The sequence below is a fragment of the Sus scrofa genome, chromosome 5, assembly GCF_000003025.6.
Source record: "Sus scrofa isolate TJ Tabasco breed Duroc chromosome 5, Sscrofa11.1, whole genome shotgun sequence".
Taxonomy (NCBI): Eukaryota; Metazoa; Chordata; class Mammalia; order Artiodactyla; family Suidae; genus Sus; species Sus scrofa.
The window spans coordinates 70,643,558-70,661,682 of NC_010447.5; the positions used below are offsets into that span (position 1 = coordinate 70,643,558).

Here is an 18,125-nt window from a genome sequence, read left to right on the forward strand (position 1 = left end):
GGGTCCCTGAATCTGCCCACTCATGACCATGGGCCACTCTAGGGATCCACAACAAGCCACCTCGTGACCAGGCTAAATAGTAGCCAGTAGCATCTACAAAGGGCTAGGCCAGCCAAGCCTACCAGACCACCCCCTACCTCCAGAGTGAGTCCAACACAATAGAAGGACCCACACAGCCTTCTTAGGGGACACAGCTTGGGTGACAAGAAGATAATGCACTGCTAGGATGCATAGGAGATCTCCTACTGAAAGCCACCTCGCCAAAGTCTAGAAGCCAACCTAACACACAGATATAAAAATACAAACAGCAACTTAGACAAAATGAGGTGGCACAGAAATATATTCCAGATAAAGGAACTGGATAAAACCTCAGAAGAAGAACTAGTGAAGCAGAGACAGGCAATTTACTGAAGAAAGAGGTCAAAGTAATGATCTTAAGGAACAGACCCAAACTCATTCTATGAGACAACCATCAGTCACCCTGATACCAAAACCAGACAAAGTTATCACAAAAAAAGAAAATTACCAGCTCATACCACTGTTGAACACAGTTGCAAAAGCCCTTAACGCAATACTAGCAAAGTCACTCCAACAATACATTAAAAGGATCTCAGGAGTTCCCGTCGTGGCGCAGTGGTTAACGAATCCGACTAGGAACCATGAGGTTGCGGGTTCGGTCCCTGCCCTTGCTCAGTGGGTTAACGATCCGGCGTTGCCGTGAGCTGTGGTGTAGGTTGCAGACGCGGCTCGGATCCCGCGTTGCTGTGGCTCTGGCGTAGGCCGGTGGCTACAGCTCCGATTCAACCCCTAGCCTGGGAACCTCCATATGCCGCGGGTGCGGCCCAAGAAATAGCAACAACAACAACAAAAAAAGACAAAAGACAAAAAAAGAAATAGCAACAACAACAACAACAACAACAAAAAGACAAAAGACAAAAAAAAAAAAAAAAAAAAAAAAAAGGATCTCACATCATGATGAAGTGGGACTTATCCCAGGGATGTAAGGATTTGCCATATCTGCAAATCAATCATTGTGATACATCACATTAATAAATTGAAGAATAAAAATTATATGATCATCTCAATAGATACAGAAAAAGCTTTTGATAAAATTCAATATCCATTTATGATAAAAACTCTCCAAAAAGTGGGCAAAGGGGGAACATACCTCAACAAAATAAAGGCCATATATGACAAACCCAAAGGTAATATCATATTCAAGGGTGAAAAGCTGAAAGCATTCCCTCTAAAATCAGCAACAAGACAAGGATGCCCACACTCAGCACTTTAATTTAACATATTTTTGGAAGTCCTAATGATAGCAATGAGAGAAGAAAAAGAAATAAAAGAAATCCAAACAGGAAAGAAAGAAGTAAAACTGTCACATGATACTATACATATAAAATCCTAAAGATGCCACCATAAAACTACCAGGACTCATCAATAAAGTTGTTAAAGGTGCAGGATACAAATTTAATATGCAGAAATGTGTTTCATTTATATACACTAAAAACTGACTATTAGAAAGAGAAATTAAAGAAACAATCCCATTTTCATTGCATCAAAAAGAATGAAATACCTAGGAATAAACCTACCTAAAGAGGCAAAACACATGTACTCTGAAAACTATAAGACACTTATAGTGCAAGAAATCAAAAACAAACAGATGGAAAAATACACTATGTTCTTAGACTGGAGGAATCAATATTGCTAAAATGATCATATACCCCAAGGCAATCTACAGATCCAAAACAATCCCTATTAAAATACAAATGGTATTTTTCACAGAACTAGAAAAAAAACTTTTTTAATTTGTATGGAACCCTAAAACACCCAGAAATAGCCAAAACAAACTTAGGAAAGAAGAACAGAGCTGAAAGAGGAATCACACTGATTTCAGACTGTACTACAAAGCTACAGGAATCAAAACAGTATGGTGCTGGCACCAAAAAAAGAGACATAAATAAACCCACACACTTACGGTCAATTAATCTATAACAAAAGTGGTAAGAAAGTACAATGGAGAAAAGACTGTTTCTTCATTAAGTGGTACTTGGGAAACTGGACAACTACATCTAAAAGAATTAAATTAGAACATTTTCTAGCACCATATATGAAAATAAACTCAAAATAGATTAAAGACCTAAATGTTAGACTGGAACCATAAAAGTCCTAGAGGAAAACATAGGCAGAATACTCTTTGACATAAACCACAGCAATCTATTTTCTTTCTTTTGACTAGTGGTCAAAAACATACACCTAAGAATTAAATATATATTGAGAAGGAATCTCAACCTTGTCCCCACTCCCCAGATGTGTGACTTAGGCAAATTACTTGAACTCTGTCTGAACCTCAATAACCTCACCTATAAAACAGGACATAACATCAGCTGTTTTACAGAACTGTTCTAAGGACTTAGTGAATAAGCATTTGTTGAGTGCTTTACACATTGTCTCACATAGATTTAGATTTTAACATTAATGTTAATAAAATAAATGGCAAATGTCCAAAGCTTTCATGTTTCTTGGCTTCATTAGTACAGCTTATATTTGAATAGCTTTACTATCTAATAAATAGAACTATTTCCTAGGGACTATTCATTGATATTTCATTCCCTTGGAGTTTTAGGAAATTATTTGATAATTTCCTCAGAATGTTTAGGGTAAAATTCTCTATAGAAAAAACCTTGACAAAATATCTCACAATTTGAAAAAGAATGTCTGATAGCCAATGTCCCTGGCTGAAGAGGCATTGTTAACATTAATGACTGTCGTAAATGTGAAAATATTAAGGTATTATACACCAGGCATATGTGCATTTCCAAATTTCCACTCTTCTGACCATTGTTTTATTCTATATCTCCTCCTTATTTAACTATTCAGCCTGGACTATAACGTATGGTCTTTAGCATGCAGCTTTCTAACTGTGACTTTGTACTGCATGTTTCTACGACTTCCCGACTTGATTGTAGTAATTATTCCAAAGTACGGGGACCCTCTATTCTATATGTTTGTATATGTCTATATGTTGTACATATGTTTGTATTGTCACATAGTAATATACTGATAAGAAGTTAAAATAGGACTAAGAGTTAAGTGCTTGTCTGGTGCTAGTCATGGTGCCGAGCACTTCATCAACTTTACTTCATTTACTTCCCCCAAATCCTATGAATTTGTTGCTTAAGTTTTTCTATGTTACTGATTAGGAAATGAGATTCCAAGGGTTGAAATAAGTTACCCAAAATAACATTCCAAAAAGATCAAAATGGATTTAAAGATCTCTGTCTGACTCCTAATTCCATTTTCTTGCTGCTATACTCTGCTGCCTCAAATTCTCATTAATTTTCAAAAGCAACTTTCTCATGGGAATGAAGAAGAATTTAGAAAGGTGCAGCCAGAAGTTTAGACTTGACTTTGCTTATTTAAAGAAGAATAGGAGTACATAACCAAAACAAGCTATTAAAATCCTCTTGAGAAGTTAGCTTAACAATAACTTCAACTTTAGAAAACTACACCCAGGAAAAAAGAATCACCAATTATACTCAAGGGTTTGTAAATGAGAATACTCATCTGAAGCATTATTTTGAACAGTACCTTTTTGGAATAAATTTTGGAAAATAAGAGATAAGTTAAATAAATACATTATATTCAAATAATAGACTATTGCACAGATAAGGTTATATTTTTAAAAACTAATACTGTGATATAATATTAGTAGAAAAGTCCATAAGGTAAATTGTATAGAATATAGTATGATCCCATTACACAGTGAGTAAGAGCACGCATACACACACACACACACACACACTCACGCATTACCCATTGTCAGTGCAGGAAATCCCAGGATGGCCAGCCTCCTCCATGTGGGGGGATCTAGCCATGTTTTTAATGCTTCCAACAGCTGCATGAGCACAGTTTTGGCCCAGAAAATGCCAACAGGGTTACTGGATATTCTAACCAAAACAATAGGGGAAAAAAGTCTAAGGTGGGAAAGTGGGCCTGCTATAGTCACAATAGCAGAGGCTCTACTTTGGGCCCTGAGACTGATATGGAAAATGAGCTCCAACTCAGACTGGAGCTAGAAAAATCTAAAGCGGACTTGGCCTTAGAATAAGAGCTACATACAAGTGGCTTGTTTTTCCAATTTAAATCTACTAGCCAAAAGGTACAACGACAAGAACACCGGAGGCCATGGTATGCAAAGTGGTTAAGATGCAAGGATGGCATCTGCCACCCAATGAAGTACAAACCATCATCTCACAGGAAGACTGGTATGCCAAATGGCTGGATCTCCTTCAGAGGAGAAAGATGTAATTTTTAAAGGAAAGATGACCCAAGGGTCCACCCCCTCATTTAAATAAAGACTCTTGCAAGCTGCACCAAACCCAGAGGTGACCAAGAAGAGATACCAACTAGCCAAAAGATAACTATGAGGGAGTATTTTTCTCCAGGAGTAGTTGAATTGATATCAGGTTCAAACAAAAAAATGGGAAGGAGTAGCTGCGTGGCAACTCCGTCTGTGGAATATAGACAAAGATGATATACTAAATGGCCTAGACATGTCCAAATAGCCTTGGGGACAGCTCAGAGAGCCCTGAGGCAGTGGTTATATGCCACTGGAATGGGAGAAAACCAAGGATGGGTAGCTGAATCGGTCGCTTGGATTAGGGCTCAGGTAAGATTTGCCATTACAATGAAGATCCATGGAAGAATTATATCATTAGAGAATGGGAATGAAACTTGCTATATAGGCAGAAAACTTTAGAAGCCAGATAAAGAACTATTTACTGAAGGTATGAATGACTGTATCTAACAGTCTTGCTCCTGGGGGGTATGGCATCTTAATATTGGTCCTGGCACATGTGGTCAGTAAAGTGATAGCTCGGTAGCTGCAATTATGGCAGATCTCAGTGAAACAGAAAGAGTCCACTACCAAGGAAAAAGAAAGGTAGACAAAAATAAAAAGATAAAGGGGAAACAAAGGACAGAGGGGAAAAAAAGGAAAGGATGGACCTGACATGCAAACAACTTGGCAAGATATAGTATTAGCAGGGACTGCAAAGGAAGATATTGATAAACAACCTAATTCAGTTCTGTTATCTTTGCAGAAAGCCCTAACAAAAGACAAACAGTTCACTTCTCTGTCTACTGACCATAAACATGTCACAATTATGTACAGTGTCCCACCAACTAAAAGCAGAGTAGGGATGGATTCCCACTGGCCAAGGAGCTAAGGATTGAGCCAACACCGCCCTCTAATGAATGCAGTGGGAGCTACTGGAGCCCCTACACAGAACTGATAATTATTAGTCCTACACAAACAGTTTTAGAACTGGGAGTTACCATCGTGGCGCAGCGGAAACGAATCCAACTAGGAACCATGAGGTTGCGAGTTCGATCCCTGGCCTTGCTCAGTGGGTTAATGATCTGGCATTGCCGTGAACTGTGGTGCAGGTTGCAGACTCTCAGATCTGGTGTTGCTGTGGCTGTGGCGTAGGCCAGTGGCTACAGCTCCGATTAGACCTTAGTCTGGAAACCTCCATATGCCGCAGGTGCGGCCCTAAAAAGACAAAAAAAAGAAAAAAGGAAAAAGAACTGGTAGATACCTGAGCTGAATATACCTTACTGCATGGCCATCGTTCTAAATTTGGAGGAGAAAAATACAGGGGCCAAACTATTTGAGTAAGCCAAACGAGCTTATAGCTCCAAAGTGGCTATCTCCCCTACCTGTTCCTCATACATTTACCCCATACCAGGATAAATACTAGGTACTGATATTTCACAAGACCTAGATTTGACTGTCAGTCCTAGAGAGTCCTGTCTTCGCATCAGAGTGGTGAAACCTCTGTTGGTGGGCCATGTAAACCCGTCCACTTATCCTGCCAGATTGCTACTGTCAAACAGCATAGGCTACACGAGCGTTAGGAAGAAATTTCCGCTACTGCTAAAGAACTAGGAAAGGTAGGAGTCATTAGAACCACCAAGAGTCCCTAAAATAGCCCATTGTGGCCTTAGTAAAAAAGCCTAACAGGACTGTTGACTAAAGGAGAATTTAAAAAGGTGGTTCCCCCCATCCATGCGGAGATTCCCAATATTGCTACTAATTTAGGACATCTCTCCTCTGCACTGAAAACTTTCCACTGTGCGCTCGACTTGCCTAACCCCCTTTTCAGCATTCCTCTGGGTGCTGGCTCTCAAAGTCAATTTCCCCCCACCTAGGATAGGAGGCAACGGACCTTTCAGGTCTTGCCTCAGGCTTATTTACAGCATCACCATTTGTCAGAGTTTGGTCCCTCAGGACCCAGGCATCTGGTGAAAGGCCCACCCTGAGTTGGAATTACTTGCTTAGATTGATGACATTATGTTACCCTGTGATAACTGCCCCTTTTCTCCTAAGCTGCTTCCTCTTTAAAGACACATTTACAAAACCAAAGGTAAGAATTAAGCACTGACAAAATCCAGGGACTGGGGCAGTCAGTAAAGTTCTTGGGAGCTGTCTGGTCAGGTAAGACAAAAGTTATGCTGGCTGTGGTTACTGATAAAATCCAAGTCCTGCCCACTCCATAATCGGTCAAGGAATTAAAACCCTCTCTCTGAGATCATAGGTTGTTATCATCCTTTCCTACCTCATTTGGCACAAATAATATGGCCTCTATACTCTCTGGTAAAAAAAGACAAAAATGGGTTTGGGACATCCTCTACATGAAGCCTTTACAAAGGCCAAAATTTTAGGAAAACAGGTTCAGCCTCTGTGGATACTTACATGGAATGCTGCCAGTGACTTAGATGGCAGTATGTATCTGGAAGGTTTTGGCTAGAGCCGCAGCAAAGGCAGGAAGGGAAACATATCCTGCTAGGATTTTAGTCTCAGTTGTGGAAGGGAGCCCAACAGTCCCACTGAAAAACAGCTCCTTGTAGTCTCCCTGGCCCTGCGGCAAAGAGAAGGCCTCACCATGGGCTTACCAGTATCTGTTCAAACCTCCCTCCCAATAAGTAGTTGCATTAAGGACATGCTCCTCAAACCAAATGGTGCCCATGCCTAAGTAAGCACAGAGCAAAAATAGCACACGCACCTGCAACAGGTAATGTTACAATTCAAGCCTGTTGTCCAAGGAATGACGTGGTCTCCTTGGACCAGTGTCTTAGGTGAATACAGACGTGGCCTCTCAGACACCACCCATCACTCCCTCTAGGACCTCGTCAAAGAGGGAACCAGGAGCTCCTCCCAGGTCAAGGCAACGCCCCCACCTGGCATACTTGGGCTGTTCGCCTGGACTCCAGGGTCATCTGGTTTGGAGAAGGCACTAAGGAGAGTGGTCAATAGGCTGAACTGAGGATGCTGCGGATCATGAATCTATGCCCCTCTGCTCAGCCACAGACAGCGGGGCTGGATGGAAAGGAATGACCTTGTGGATGGTGCCATGGCTCCAGGAAAGCTGGACTATCATGGGAAGCCACTGTGGGGAATGAGCTACGGAGGGATATCTGGGATGTGTGCATGCAACCCTGTGCTGGCATCTCTGCACATTCTCCAACTGCACTGCCTGGGCTCCACCAAGCAGACACTCTAGACAAGGAGGAAGCTGTCCTCCTGGAAGAGTTACAGACTCCCTCAGACATGGCAGGTGACTTCACTCAAAATCAGGACTTCAAGGCTCCCAAACCACCTGGGATACAGTCAAGAAGTTGCACTCCCCATCAAATGCACTAATTGGCAGGCAGCTCATAGAACTGCCCCCATGTACAGAACCTTTGATGACAACCCCTGAGACACTCCTGTTCACATCAGACCAGCTGTAGCCCACTGACCAGATGGCAAGCGGACTATGCCAGCCGCCTGCCCTCATCTGGAGAAAAATATGCACTGACCTGCGTGGATGCAGAGACCTGGCTGATATATTGCCTTTTCTAGTAAAAGGGGAAATCCAACACCCACTATTAGGGGCTTGACCCAATTGGAAGGTTTGTACAGGATCTCCATCCACTAGACAGCAACCAAGGAACCCACTTCACTGGACATGATGTACGAGAATGAGCTGAAGCCCAGGAGATTTTATGGACCTTCCATCTGCCACATAACCCAACAGTCCCAGGGCTGGTAGAAAGAATAAACAGAATACTGAAAGAGACACTAAAGAAGCTTTCTCCAGATGGGCACTTAACAGGATGTTCTCCGCAACTATTTCAGGCCATCTGGCTGTTCAACACTTGCCTCCACAGCAGGTCGTACATCTGCTCGTGAAAGACTGACTGCACTTGCTCTGCCAACAAGGGCCTTAAAGGTACTCGTCTTAGAAGGAGGACTGAGACCCATCCAATGGGATGTGGGTCTTGTCCTGAGTGCTACAGAACCTCCCAGCTGGGCAGACTACCTGAGATTGGAGACCTCAATGGTATTCTCCCTTGCAGGTCGTTTGGCATCCTTAGTCCTTGGGAGGAAGGGCTAGGCCCTGGCATAGTATTTCCTCAATCTTTGTACCTAAGCGAAGGCCCAGCCAAAACCAAAGAGATCTCTCCCATAGAAATCAGATAGGGGACTGAAGTAGGGCTTCTTTTATGAGCCCCTACAGAAGACCCACATAAAGTATCTCCCTATTCCATTCAGATGTAAAGAGACCAAAGTCTGGTATTGTCCTCTGGGAAAAAGTGCCAACGCCTGGGGTGATCCCAGCACATGGAGACCATATAGTTGTGGTGCTGCTTCTGACTGAAGGTTTGCCTTTAAACACCGATCTCATCATCCTTAGCCTTTTCCTTCTAGGATTAGTGCCACCTACCTCCACTAATGTGTTCCTGTCCCAGGCCACCATCTACGCGGATGTCCACAACCGTTCTGACTGCTGGGTGGGTGGACTTGTAGCCAATGTCTGGCTCTGAATGCCAGGGGTTCTTCTGCCTTTTAACCTCATGGTCTGAGGACAATAAATGGGCATGGCAGGTAAACTCCTGATATCTGACTCTAGGGTATTCTCGGAAGGATGGTGGGTAAGACTGTGCAGGAATGCGTCGGGGAACCACACTGGCTCCATCTTAGGCCTGAAGCCCTTTCCACATGACTGAGCGTTAGCCTATCACAAGGAATGTGCCCAAGCCAGATAAGTTCCCTCTAGACATTCACCATTGCCTTCATCTAATATGAAAGCTGGAAGAGTTGCCTTTTGCTGAGGTAGATGGTTGATAGTCATGAGACCTGGGGCGGGGTGGGGGTGGGGGCGGGGAGAGGGTGTGCTCCCAGTTCCAGTCTGCCTGGAATTGCTTCACACTTGGTGGTCATAGTCTATTTTTAACTCTGGCCCCTTTAAGTCCCCTGGACCTCTTTTGGCAGCTGCAAATGCCTCTGGATCTTCTTTCTGCCTGATCCCTCCTACCTGTAAGTAAGTCACACACAATAAATTTCATAACTGCACGGAGTTCCCTGCTTTGTTTTTTGGTCTCAAAGTTCCAAGAATATCATTCCATATCTCCACCTCCCAACAGACAGAAACAAACTAAATGCTATAGTTTGATGAAAGAGTGGAGGACTTTTATTTTGTATTTATATCCATTTGCAATTACTGAGTGTTTACGTAATGTGACAAGCAGTATTTTAACTCATGTAGATGAATTAACTGATGTAATCTTCAAAATAAAAATGAAAATTAGGGGCTATTATTATCTCCACTTTACAAATGAAAAAAACTGAGCAACATAAAGATTAAGTAACTTTTCATGGTTTCAGAGCTATCAAGTGGGGGAGCTGGACGGGTTCCACACCCATGCTCTTCAAAGCTAAGCAAAGCTGCTCTAATAAGCAAGTGTTACTGTTATAAAACAGGCTAACAACTGAATAAAACCCTTTTTAAAAGAACCATTCTTCTCTGCCTGGAGTATACGCAAATAGGGAATGTAGGTTTCTCACTGTTTTAGGTACAAATACTGTACCTAAAAGAGCATAGCAATCAGCACCTTCTCCCATGGGCCCTGCTTTGTGAATTGCTTCTAGACCCATATTCTCCACATCCCAAGGCTGTTTGGAACACCCCAAATGCTAAAAAAAAAAAAAAATTCAAGACAGACCAAACTATCGATAAAACTATAACATGAGTAAAGCTTTTCTCTGCTAAGCTACACCTGGACAATTCCCACACTGGGGCTTCAAAATCACTGTCCAAAAATGCCCCTAGGACGAATTTCTCTGAAACTCTGGGGTTAAGACAACCCCCCAAAACTACCATTTTGAACTGCTAGACCACTGGAACTGCAAAGCCAGAAGAACAGGCTCTTACGGCCATGCCATACCTTGACCCTCAGTTTACCTGTCATACGCGTCATTAACAGGATAACAGGCATTCTAATTTCTCTAGTTTAAAGTAACTTTATTATCTATCAGCATCACTTGAAACCCGTTCACAGATTAATGTCAAACATTTTGTCTGGCAAAATAAGGGTAAAGTGTGTCTAAGAGAGAAACCAATGCTGACTGGGGTAGAATCGCCAACTGTGTGAATACTTTGATTCTTTCACCATAGAGATTCAGAACAGCATGGCTATCTGTTTCAAACCGGGCCACTTCCCACTGGGCCGATCAGATTTTGTCTCTTGGAATCTGAATTTGCTTTCCCCAGGGGTCAATTAATCACTGAATGAATTGGAACTGTAACACGTAAACTTGCAAAGCATATGCCACCAGTGGATGGAGAAACAGAAAAAAAAAGTCTGCAAAATGAGAGAAAAATAAAGATGTGGAAAGGACCATATGAAAAGGAGAAGAAACAGAAAAGCATACCAAATGTGGGTCGTTTTTTTGTTTCATTTGCAGGCTGTCAAAACTTTCATGGATCATAAAAGATCAGACAACCTCATGTATTACCATAAAGCAGTAAAACCAGAGACAGAGCCTAACTTGACACCACTATTTCTGACAGTGACAATCTCACAGTGACAATCTTTATTTCACCACAAATACACAAATTCCTACCTCAGTCCCACTTAAGCCAGCTCCGGCATACCACTGAAAAGTATTCTCCTAACGCATTACTGGTGCAGGTACTGTTTCGTTTTGGCTGCATCCACAGCATAAGTTCCCAGGCCAGGGATCAAACCCATGCCACAGCTGCAACCTGAGCCACAGCCATGCCAACTCTGGATACTTAACCCGCTGTGCCACCTCCTAATGCAGGTATTGTTAATCCAAGCCCATGAGCTACAGTCAGAGAGTCATTTACTCATCGAACCAGTAGATTAAAAATTTTAGTGTAATGAAAATTTTATTTTCAGTAGAAAAAAATAAAAACCCAGTAGAAAAAAAAAAAAGTCTGGTACAAAATTTCCAAAAGTCAATTCATAAACCTTGTGTAAATTCATAAACGTTGTGTACTGGAAAAGGCAGCAGTGTCAGCAGAGCCTGACAACACCTCGTTGGCATGCTGGGATAAGTGGTACAAGGTGAGAAAGATCACTAATGGCACCATCCAAAGCAAAGAGAAACTTAATAACTACCAGTCACATGACAGAATTGATTTATTCATAGATTTGTTCATGCTACCAATATATATATATTTTAATTTAGTGTGCATAACCAGCACATGGTAAAATTGTTAAAAGTACAGATTTCTGGACCTTAGTCCCAGAAATTTTCATTCAATGGATATGGGGTGGGGCCTAGGAGACTGTATTTTAGCAGGTGAACCCCTTTCCTCACGCCACACGATTCATTCAGGGAATTACAGCATCCACACTCAGAATGCATGGACACAAAAGAGACAAAACTTCTCCTCAAGGAGACTACAGAGACCAAAGATTATGATATAACTATGCTATCTGTACATACCAACTGCTTTGAGAACATAACACAGCACAGTTTGGAAAGACAGTCGTAAGAAAACTGCGCCTTGAGGAAGGAGCACAAGCTCATCAGGAAGAGGAGGCGAAGGGAGGAAGGAATGTTTAGGGAGGAGAGAACCACATGAGCAAGGCCACATGGGCAAAAAGAATTTGGCCCAATAGGACAACAGCCCACGCTTTGGGGCCGCACCTCTTATGTGCTCTGGAGCCGCATTTACCTGGCACCAGCTTTGGCGTAGAGTAAGCCACAAACAGCAAGCACATGGTGATGCAAAGAGTGGTGGGAGATTAGGCAAAGCAAGTTACGATTGGAAGTGCTTTTTGGAATTCCTAACACAAAGTTGGCACTCATTACTTTTCCACTTTGGATTCTTCTTTCCACACTAGGTTTTAAAATTAGTTTTATCACCATTACAGGATTATTGCTTTGTCACCGTTACAGGATTATTGCAGGTTTACATATGATAGCTAACCCACAAAGCCTAGAAATACAGACTGCTCTCTCTGCTTTTATACTTGGTAAGCTAATTTCTCCATCACAGAAAATGACAAAAATCATCAAAACAATGTGCGAGAACTAGGGCAACAAATCAAGGTCTCAGGGAAAACAGGTGATTTCTGCATATTATTTTTCCCATTGGGTTTGCCTCATTCTATATCAATGTTTTCAAAATAAAAGGGAATGTTATAAAAATTACTTCATGTTTCTAAGATTGGATCATCTCAGCTATAGACATTTTAATTAAGTAAATAACTTAACATGCTCTGAATTAACATAATAACAAAATGAACTCAAGAAGAACTAAATAATGAGTAGAGGCTAAGTCAGAGAGTAGCGGGCTTGTCTCTACATAAATACATCTAGAAAAAGGGTGCTTGTCACTCTCACATATCAACTTGCAGCCGCTACAGAAACTCCATGGACTCATACAAACCGTAACAGTCTGTCTTGTCTCCCTTCAAGCCCCATCTCCTCTGTGCAGCGTATTCTAAGCACTCTGTTCCATAATGCTCTCTTCCCCCCCCCAAACAGGAGCCTCATCTTTGGATTCAGTCCTACATTGTCACGTGTTACACAATCTTATACTTACCTCCCGACCAGATTTTACATTTTCAGAGAACTTCTCTTGCATATAAAAGCCACTCAAAACCCTTCCTCCAGTGAGTAGACTAAAGGATGTCCATGAATTATATTTACCTTCCAGCTTCATGTGCTGATTTTCTCACCTCCCTCAACATGAAGATGAAAACATCATAAATCTTTTTTGTGTGTGTGTCTCTTTCTGCCATTTCTAGGGCCGCTCTCGCAGCATATGGAGGTTCCCAGGCTAGGGGTCGAATTGGAGCTGCAGCTGCCAGCCTACGCCAGAGCCACAGCAACGCAGGATCTGAGCCACGTCTGCAACCTACACCACAGCTCACGGCAACGCCGGATCCTTAACCCACTGAGCAAGGCCAGGGATCGAACCCACAACCTCATGGTTCCTAGTCGGATTCGTTAACCACTGCGCCATTACGGGAACTCCTTTTTTTTTTTTTAATCTTTTTGCCATTTCTTGGGCCGCTCCTGTGGCATATGGAGGTTCCCAGGCTAGGGGTCCAATCGGAGCTGTAGCCACCAGCCTATGCCACAGCCACAGCAATGCGGATCCAGGCCACGTCTGCGACTTACACCACAGATCAGGGCAATGCCAGATCCTTAACCCACTGAACGAGGCCAGGGATGGAACCTGCAATCTCATGGTTCCTGGTCAGAATCGTTAACCACTCCCATCATAAAGCTTTTAAAAAGTCTTAAATGGGGCACAGGGAAAGGAAGTTATAAAAGGGTTATCAGCAAATCATCAGAGGTCTTCTCTATAAAAAAGCAAGGTAATTCCTTGCTCTGCTAGCCCACAGTAAGGCCAAGGGGCCTATAACTTCGCTAAGAGAAATCCTTACAAACAACCTTGGAGATAAGCTGTTTATACATATCAAAGAAGAAAGAGAAAGAAGGGACAGGTACCCCAAGGCTACCTCTATCCTGGCCTTTATCCAGCTTATTGAAGTTGAAAAGAGGACTATTTACAGAATTCCATAGCTGAATCATATATAATACATTTATTCAATAAATACTATTTCCAACATTATAATAACTAACATTTTAACATTGTCTTTTGTCTTATACACTGTTATCACTTTTCATATATCATTTTATTAAACTGTGATAACACCCTATACAAGATAAATATCATAATTATCTTCATTTTAGAGACGGGGGAGCTTAGATTAAGACTTGTCCCAAGATAACAACACGAGTAAGTCGCAAAGCCAGAATCTATAACCAGGTCTCATATGCTCAAAGGATACCACCATCTACCATTTCAAGATTCGATGATCAACAATTTAAGTACCACAATCACTTGGGTTCTCTCTTTCAGAACTTTTTTGCATTTGAAAAAAAAACCGAAAATTAAAAGCAATACACCAAATCAATGATATTTTTAAATGGCTGGAACAAGGGGATTTCCAGGTTCTGAGGTAACACTTGGAAAGAAACTGGCTTAAAGCCAACTGACCTCAGGATTCCCAGCACACCCACAGCAAACAAGCATGGGGGGGGGGCCACAATGAGGGACAGGAAAGAGTGGTTAAATGCGGACCCTATTGGCAGAAACACCAGCTAAAGTATAATTTCCCCATCACCCCTAAAGAGCTTATGAAACTCAGATTTAATTTATATTTATGTTCATTCAATCTACAGGCCACATGCCATTCAGACTTGCAGGATGTTCAGTAGAGAATAAAAATTCTAGAAAATACTGTTATTGTAGGACTTTAGGCTATGCATTATCTGCATATATTAATAACCTCCTCTAGCATCCAAAGCCAGCTTCAGAGAAAAGAAAAAGGCCTAGAAATTAATGTCTCAAAAGAATTCTCCATACAGTTTCACTCGCTCAATTAACAGAAAGAAATTTCAGGCCGCACTTAAAAGCAGTGACCACAATAAGGCAAGACCTTAATGTTAGCTCTCACTATCAGCATTATCGTACATGGTCTGAGGTCAGCCTTAAGAGAAAGCAGGCAATCATGGCATATAGTTTAAGGAATTGGCTAAGGGGTGGCGGGGGTGGGGGTGGGAGTGGGGGTGATACTTGAATTTCCCCCTTCCCACCAAGAAAAATTCCTTTGGCTTTTAGGCTTAGTCTTGTGACAATGCAAACTTAAATACCATTGAGTTGATAGCATTTTAAGCCTTGGGGCTTATTTACATCCAAGACGACTTAAATTTATTACATGTCTTCCCCTTTTTTGCTAAGAAGAGGAGGAGAATTTGAGGGCATTGAAAACAAGCGAAAAGTGGACAGGTGAAAAATAGTTTTCCACCAAGAAAGATCCAAGTATGCAAACAAGGGAGTGCGCTGGAGTTGGTATTATCATGTACAAGTTCTCTCTCCCCTTCTGTTGCCATTATCAACTTAATTGTAGTCCGTCCATCTCCTTCCCCAAATCTTCTGTTATATGGCAATTATGCTGCTTTATGTAAAGGGAACGGACCCAAAGAATGTCAGGCGAAGGAGTCTGAATGTACAGTACGTGAGCAGAGTAGAGGTGGTTCCACACACTCAGATGTAGCCACTTAACTGGCAGAAGTCGTGACTTCCCACATTTTAGGGAAGGCAGCAGCGACATCCCTACCTAGTAGGCCAAAGGCAAAATGCCCGCAAGGGGGTGGGGTGGGGAAAGCAGGCAGGATGGCTCCAGGAAGTGGGTGGGGAAGAAGCTGCCGGGTTTGGAGCCAACCAAGCGAAGAGCAGGTTTGCACACGCCCAACAGGGAGTCCTGGGCCACTGCGCGCAGCGGTCACAAGCGCTTTTGGCAATGCTGTCCCCTTCGATTCCCGTCATCGCCCAACCCCACAGCTCCCGGTTTGGGTCGTAAAAATGGGCTGGTAAAGTGGGCGGCGGCCCAGGTTCCCACCGCTGAGTCACAGCCCAGACAACTTTTACAGTGTATCCCAGAGAAAAATAAAGTCTCAGTCCCGCAGCCCACCGCTCGCTCCTAGTTCCCGCTCTCCGCTCTGTCACTCGACCCGGCGGCGACTCGAAGCCTACAACCGGGCTATTTCCCACTCGTCGCGCAACTTCTCACCTGCGCATAGCCTGGGGGTACCCCGTGCCAAGCGCTACCAACCGGGTAGATGGGAGAGCAGAAGGAGGGAGGGGAAGGGCTGCGTCCTCACCTGCAAGACACCGACACCTCCACTCGTGTGGCCGGGATGGTAGCGCTCAGCTGGTTTAAATCTCCGAGGCCCGCAGTGCTGGTGTAGCGGCTATCCATCTTGAGGCTCGGCTCCGTGGACTTATCTGGCACCCACATCCAGAGCTCGGGCCGACTGAGGGCTCCGAGCCCAGCTCCCGACAGACGGGGTTGGGGGTGGAGGGTGGAGGCAGAGGAAGGAGGCGGAGGCAACTCGCGGGAAGGCGGAGGGACCGGAGAGGCGGACCTCGGCGCAGAGCGGCGAGGGATCACAGCAAGCCAGTCCCGCTGAAGCTGAAGCTGAAACTGCTGGGGAAGCGGCGCACGGGGCTCCTGGCTACCCTGCCCCCCTCGTTACAGGCTGCGGCCCCAGCTGAGGACGCTCGGCGGTCCTTTCCTGGTCCTGGGCGCCAGGCTCTGCGGAGCGCCCGGGCAGCCTGGCGGGGTAGGTGGTATCAGACCCAGACTCCAGCCGTCTAGGGGAGCCAGTCCTGGCCCGCTTGGCGAGCGGTTTGGGATTTGTCTCCGCCTCACACACCCACACCAGTTTCTCAGACCCGCAGCACAAGTCCGCCGCTTCCCATCCCGCGCTGATCCTCATCTCGCCCTCCGAGTCCACGGAGGTCCCTCCCACTCTGCCTTAGGGCAGACAAGCCGGGTGCCCGCTTCTGGACTGTCCACTCTGGGCCGTTTTTAAGGGTTGGGGATGATGGGACGGTCTTGAAGACGATCGCCAACATTTTGTAAGCAGTGGTAAAATAATAGATCAATATATGGAACAAGGCGAGAGCAGGGTGGACCTAAGGTGGAAGAGGGGTAAAAAAAACTATTTAAGGTTTAAGGGAACCATGTGGTTTCCCTCTTCCCTCAATTCTTCGGAACATGGGGCTCTAATGGTGGCAGTCCTTCTACGTTGGGGCTCTTCCGCCCCCTCATTTCCAAATGCATGGAAGTTACACACAAAAATCTGGAAGTCACGATCAGAGAACACAGCTCGGGCATTCCGACTTCCAACCAGCAGTACCTGAATGAAACTGTACAGATAAAAGCAAAACGGAGCCGGAGTGAGCGTCACTTTTGGGAAACTGGATTCTGGGACAGCCAGATTTGTGCCAGGATGCAGAAGCTGCAAAAGCCATGGGAGGAAACCGCCGGTCCCCTCCTTTGCAGCGACCTATATATTACAAGCACCTTCTCTCCTGCCTCACCCGTGCGCCTGCGAGTCCCCGAGCGCTCGCCACCAGGGGGAGACAGAGAACAGGACGCGGAGCATCGCAAAGCGAGAGGGGGGTGGGGTGGCGGTGGGATCTGCCCTCCTTTAAAGCTCTAAGCACTGAGTTGTCAGCCAGTACATCTAACTCTGGGAGAAACTGTTTTCGTGATTGAGGGGCTGCCCTACGTTGTAACATTTAAATTCTCTTGGAGCCACCTGCTTAAAGAATCTGTAGAGTTGCAGGGAGTAGTCCTCTTGCTTCTTGCTGCCCAGTGTCCTTCTCATGGTTCACTCTTGGTTTCCTTTCCTGATGTCCCCGCCCACCACTTGTCACCTCTTAAGTCCGGCGGTTCTTTGTTTCTCCTTCCCTTCCTTATCAGAGATTAAATTGTAGTTTCTTACTATTTGGAAATGTCCTGAAACTCCAGGCATTTCTGTTATACTGCCTAAAATTAGTTTGGAGGAAGAAACCTAAGTATATTTTTTAAGCTAACCATATTTATTATGGAAGCCTACTGAAAAAAAATACAAGTTGAGAACTTTAAAGTAATACTCAACCCATAGGACTTTTATTTCTTAATTTTTTCACTTTATTGAGCTACTATTAGTATATAAAAACTGCACATATTTAAAGTATACATTTGATAAATCTTGATGTATACATATATGTGGTGAAGCCATCCCAACAAAGCAATGACCCATTCCATCACCTCGGAAGTTTTCTCATGTCTCTTTTACAATCAGTCTCTCCTTCAACCATCAAAAACAATCCTCCAAACTGTGATTTTCTTTATACCACTATAGATAAGTTTGCATTTTCTATAATTTTATACATATATGTGTATAT

At 43.6% G+C, this 18,125-nt stretch overlaps 1 protein-coding gene across 3 annotated transcripts in view; it reads right to left on the reverse strand.

Annotated features, from left to right (window-relative positions):
• CPNE8 (copine 8) overlaps positions 1 to 16,656 on the reverse strand; it is a 268,360-nt gene extending 251,704 nt beyond the window's left edge. The window contains exon 1 of one of the 3 annotated variants that reach the window (XM_021092523.1): positions 16,049 to 16,269. In XM_021092523.1, coding sequence (XP_020948182.1) covers positions 16,049 to 16,185 — 137 coding nt within the window. In that variant the 5' untranslated portion in view covers positions 16,186 to 16,269. Of the gene's footprint in view, positions 1 to 16,048 lie in introns of all 3 variants that reach the window. The other 2 variants (XM_013997926.2, XM_021092524.1) reach the window with 2 other exon arrangements.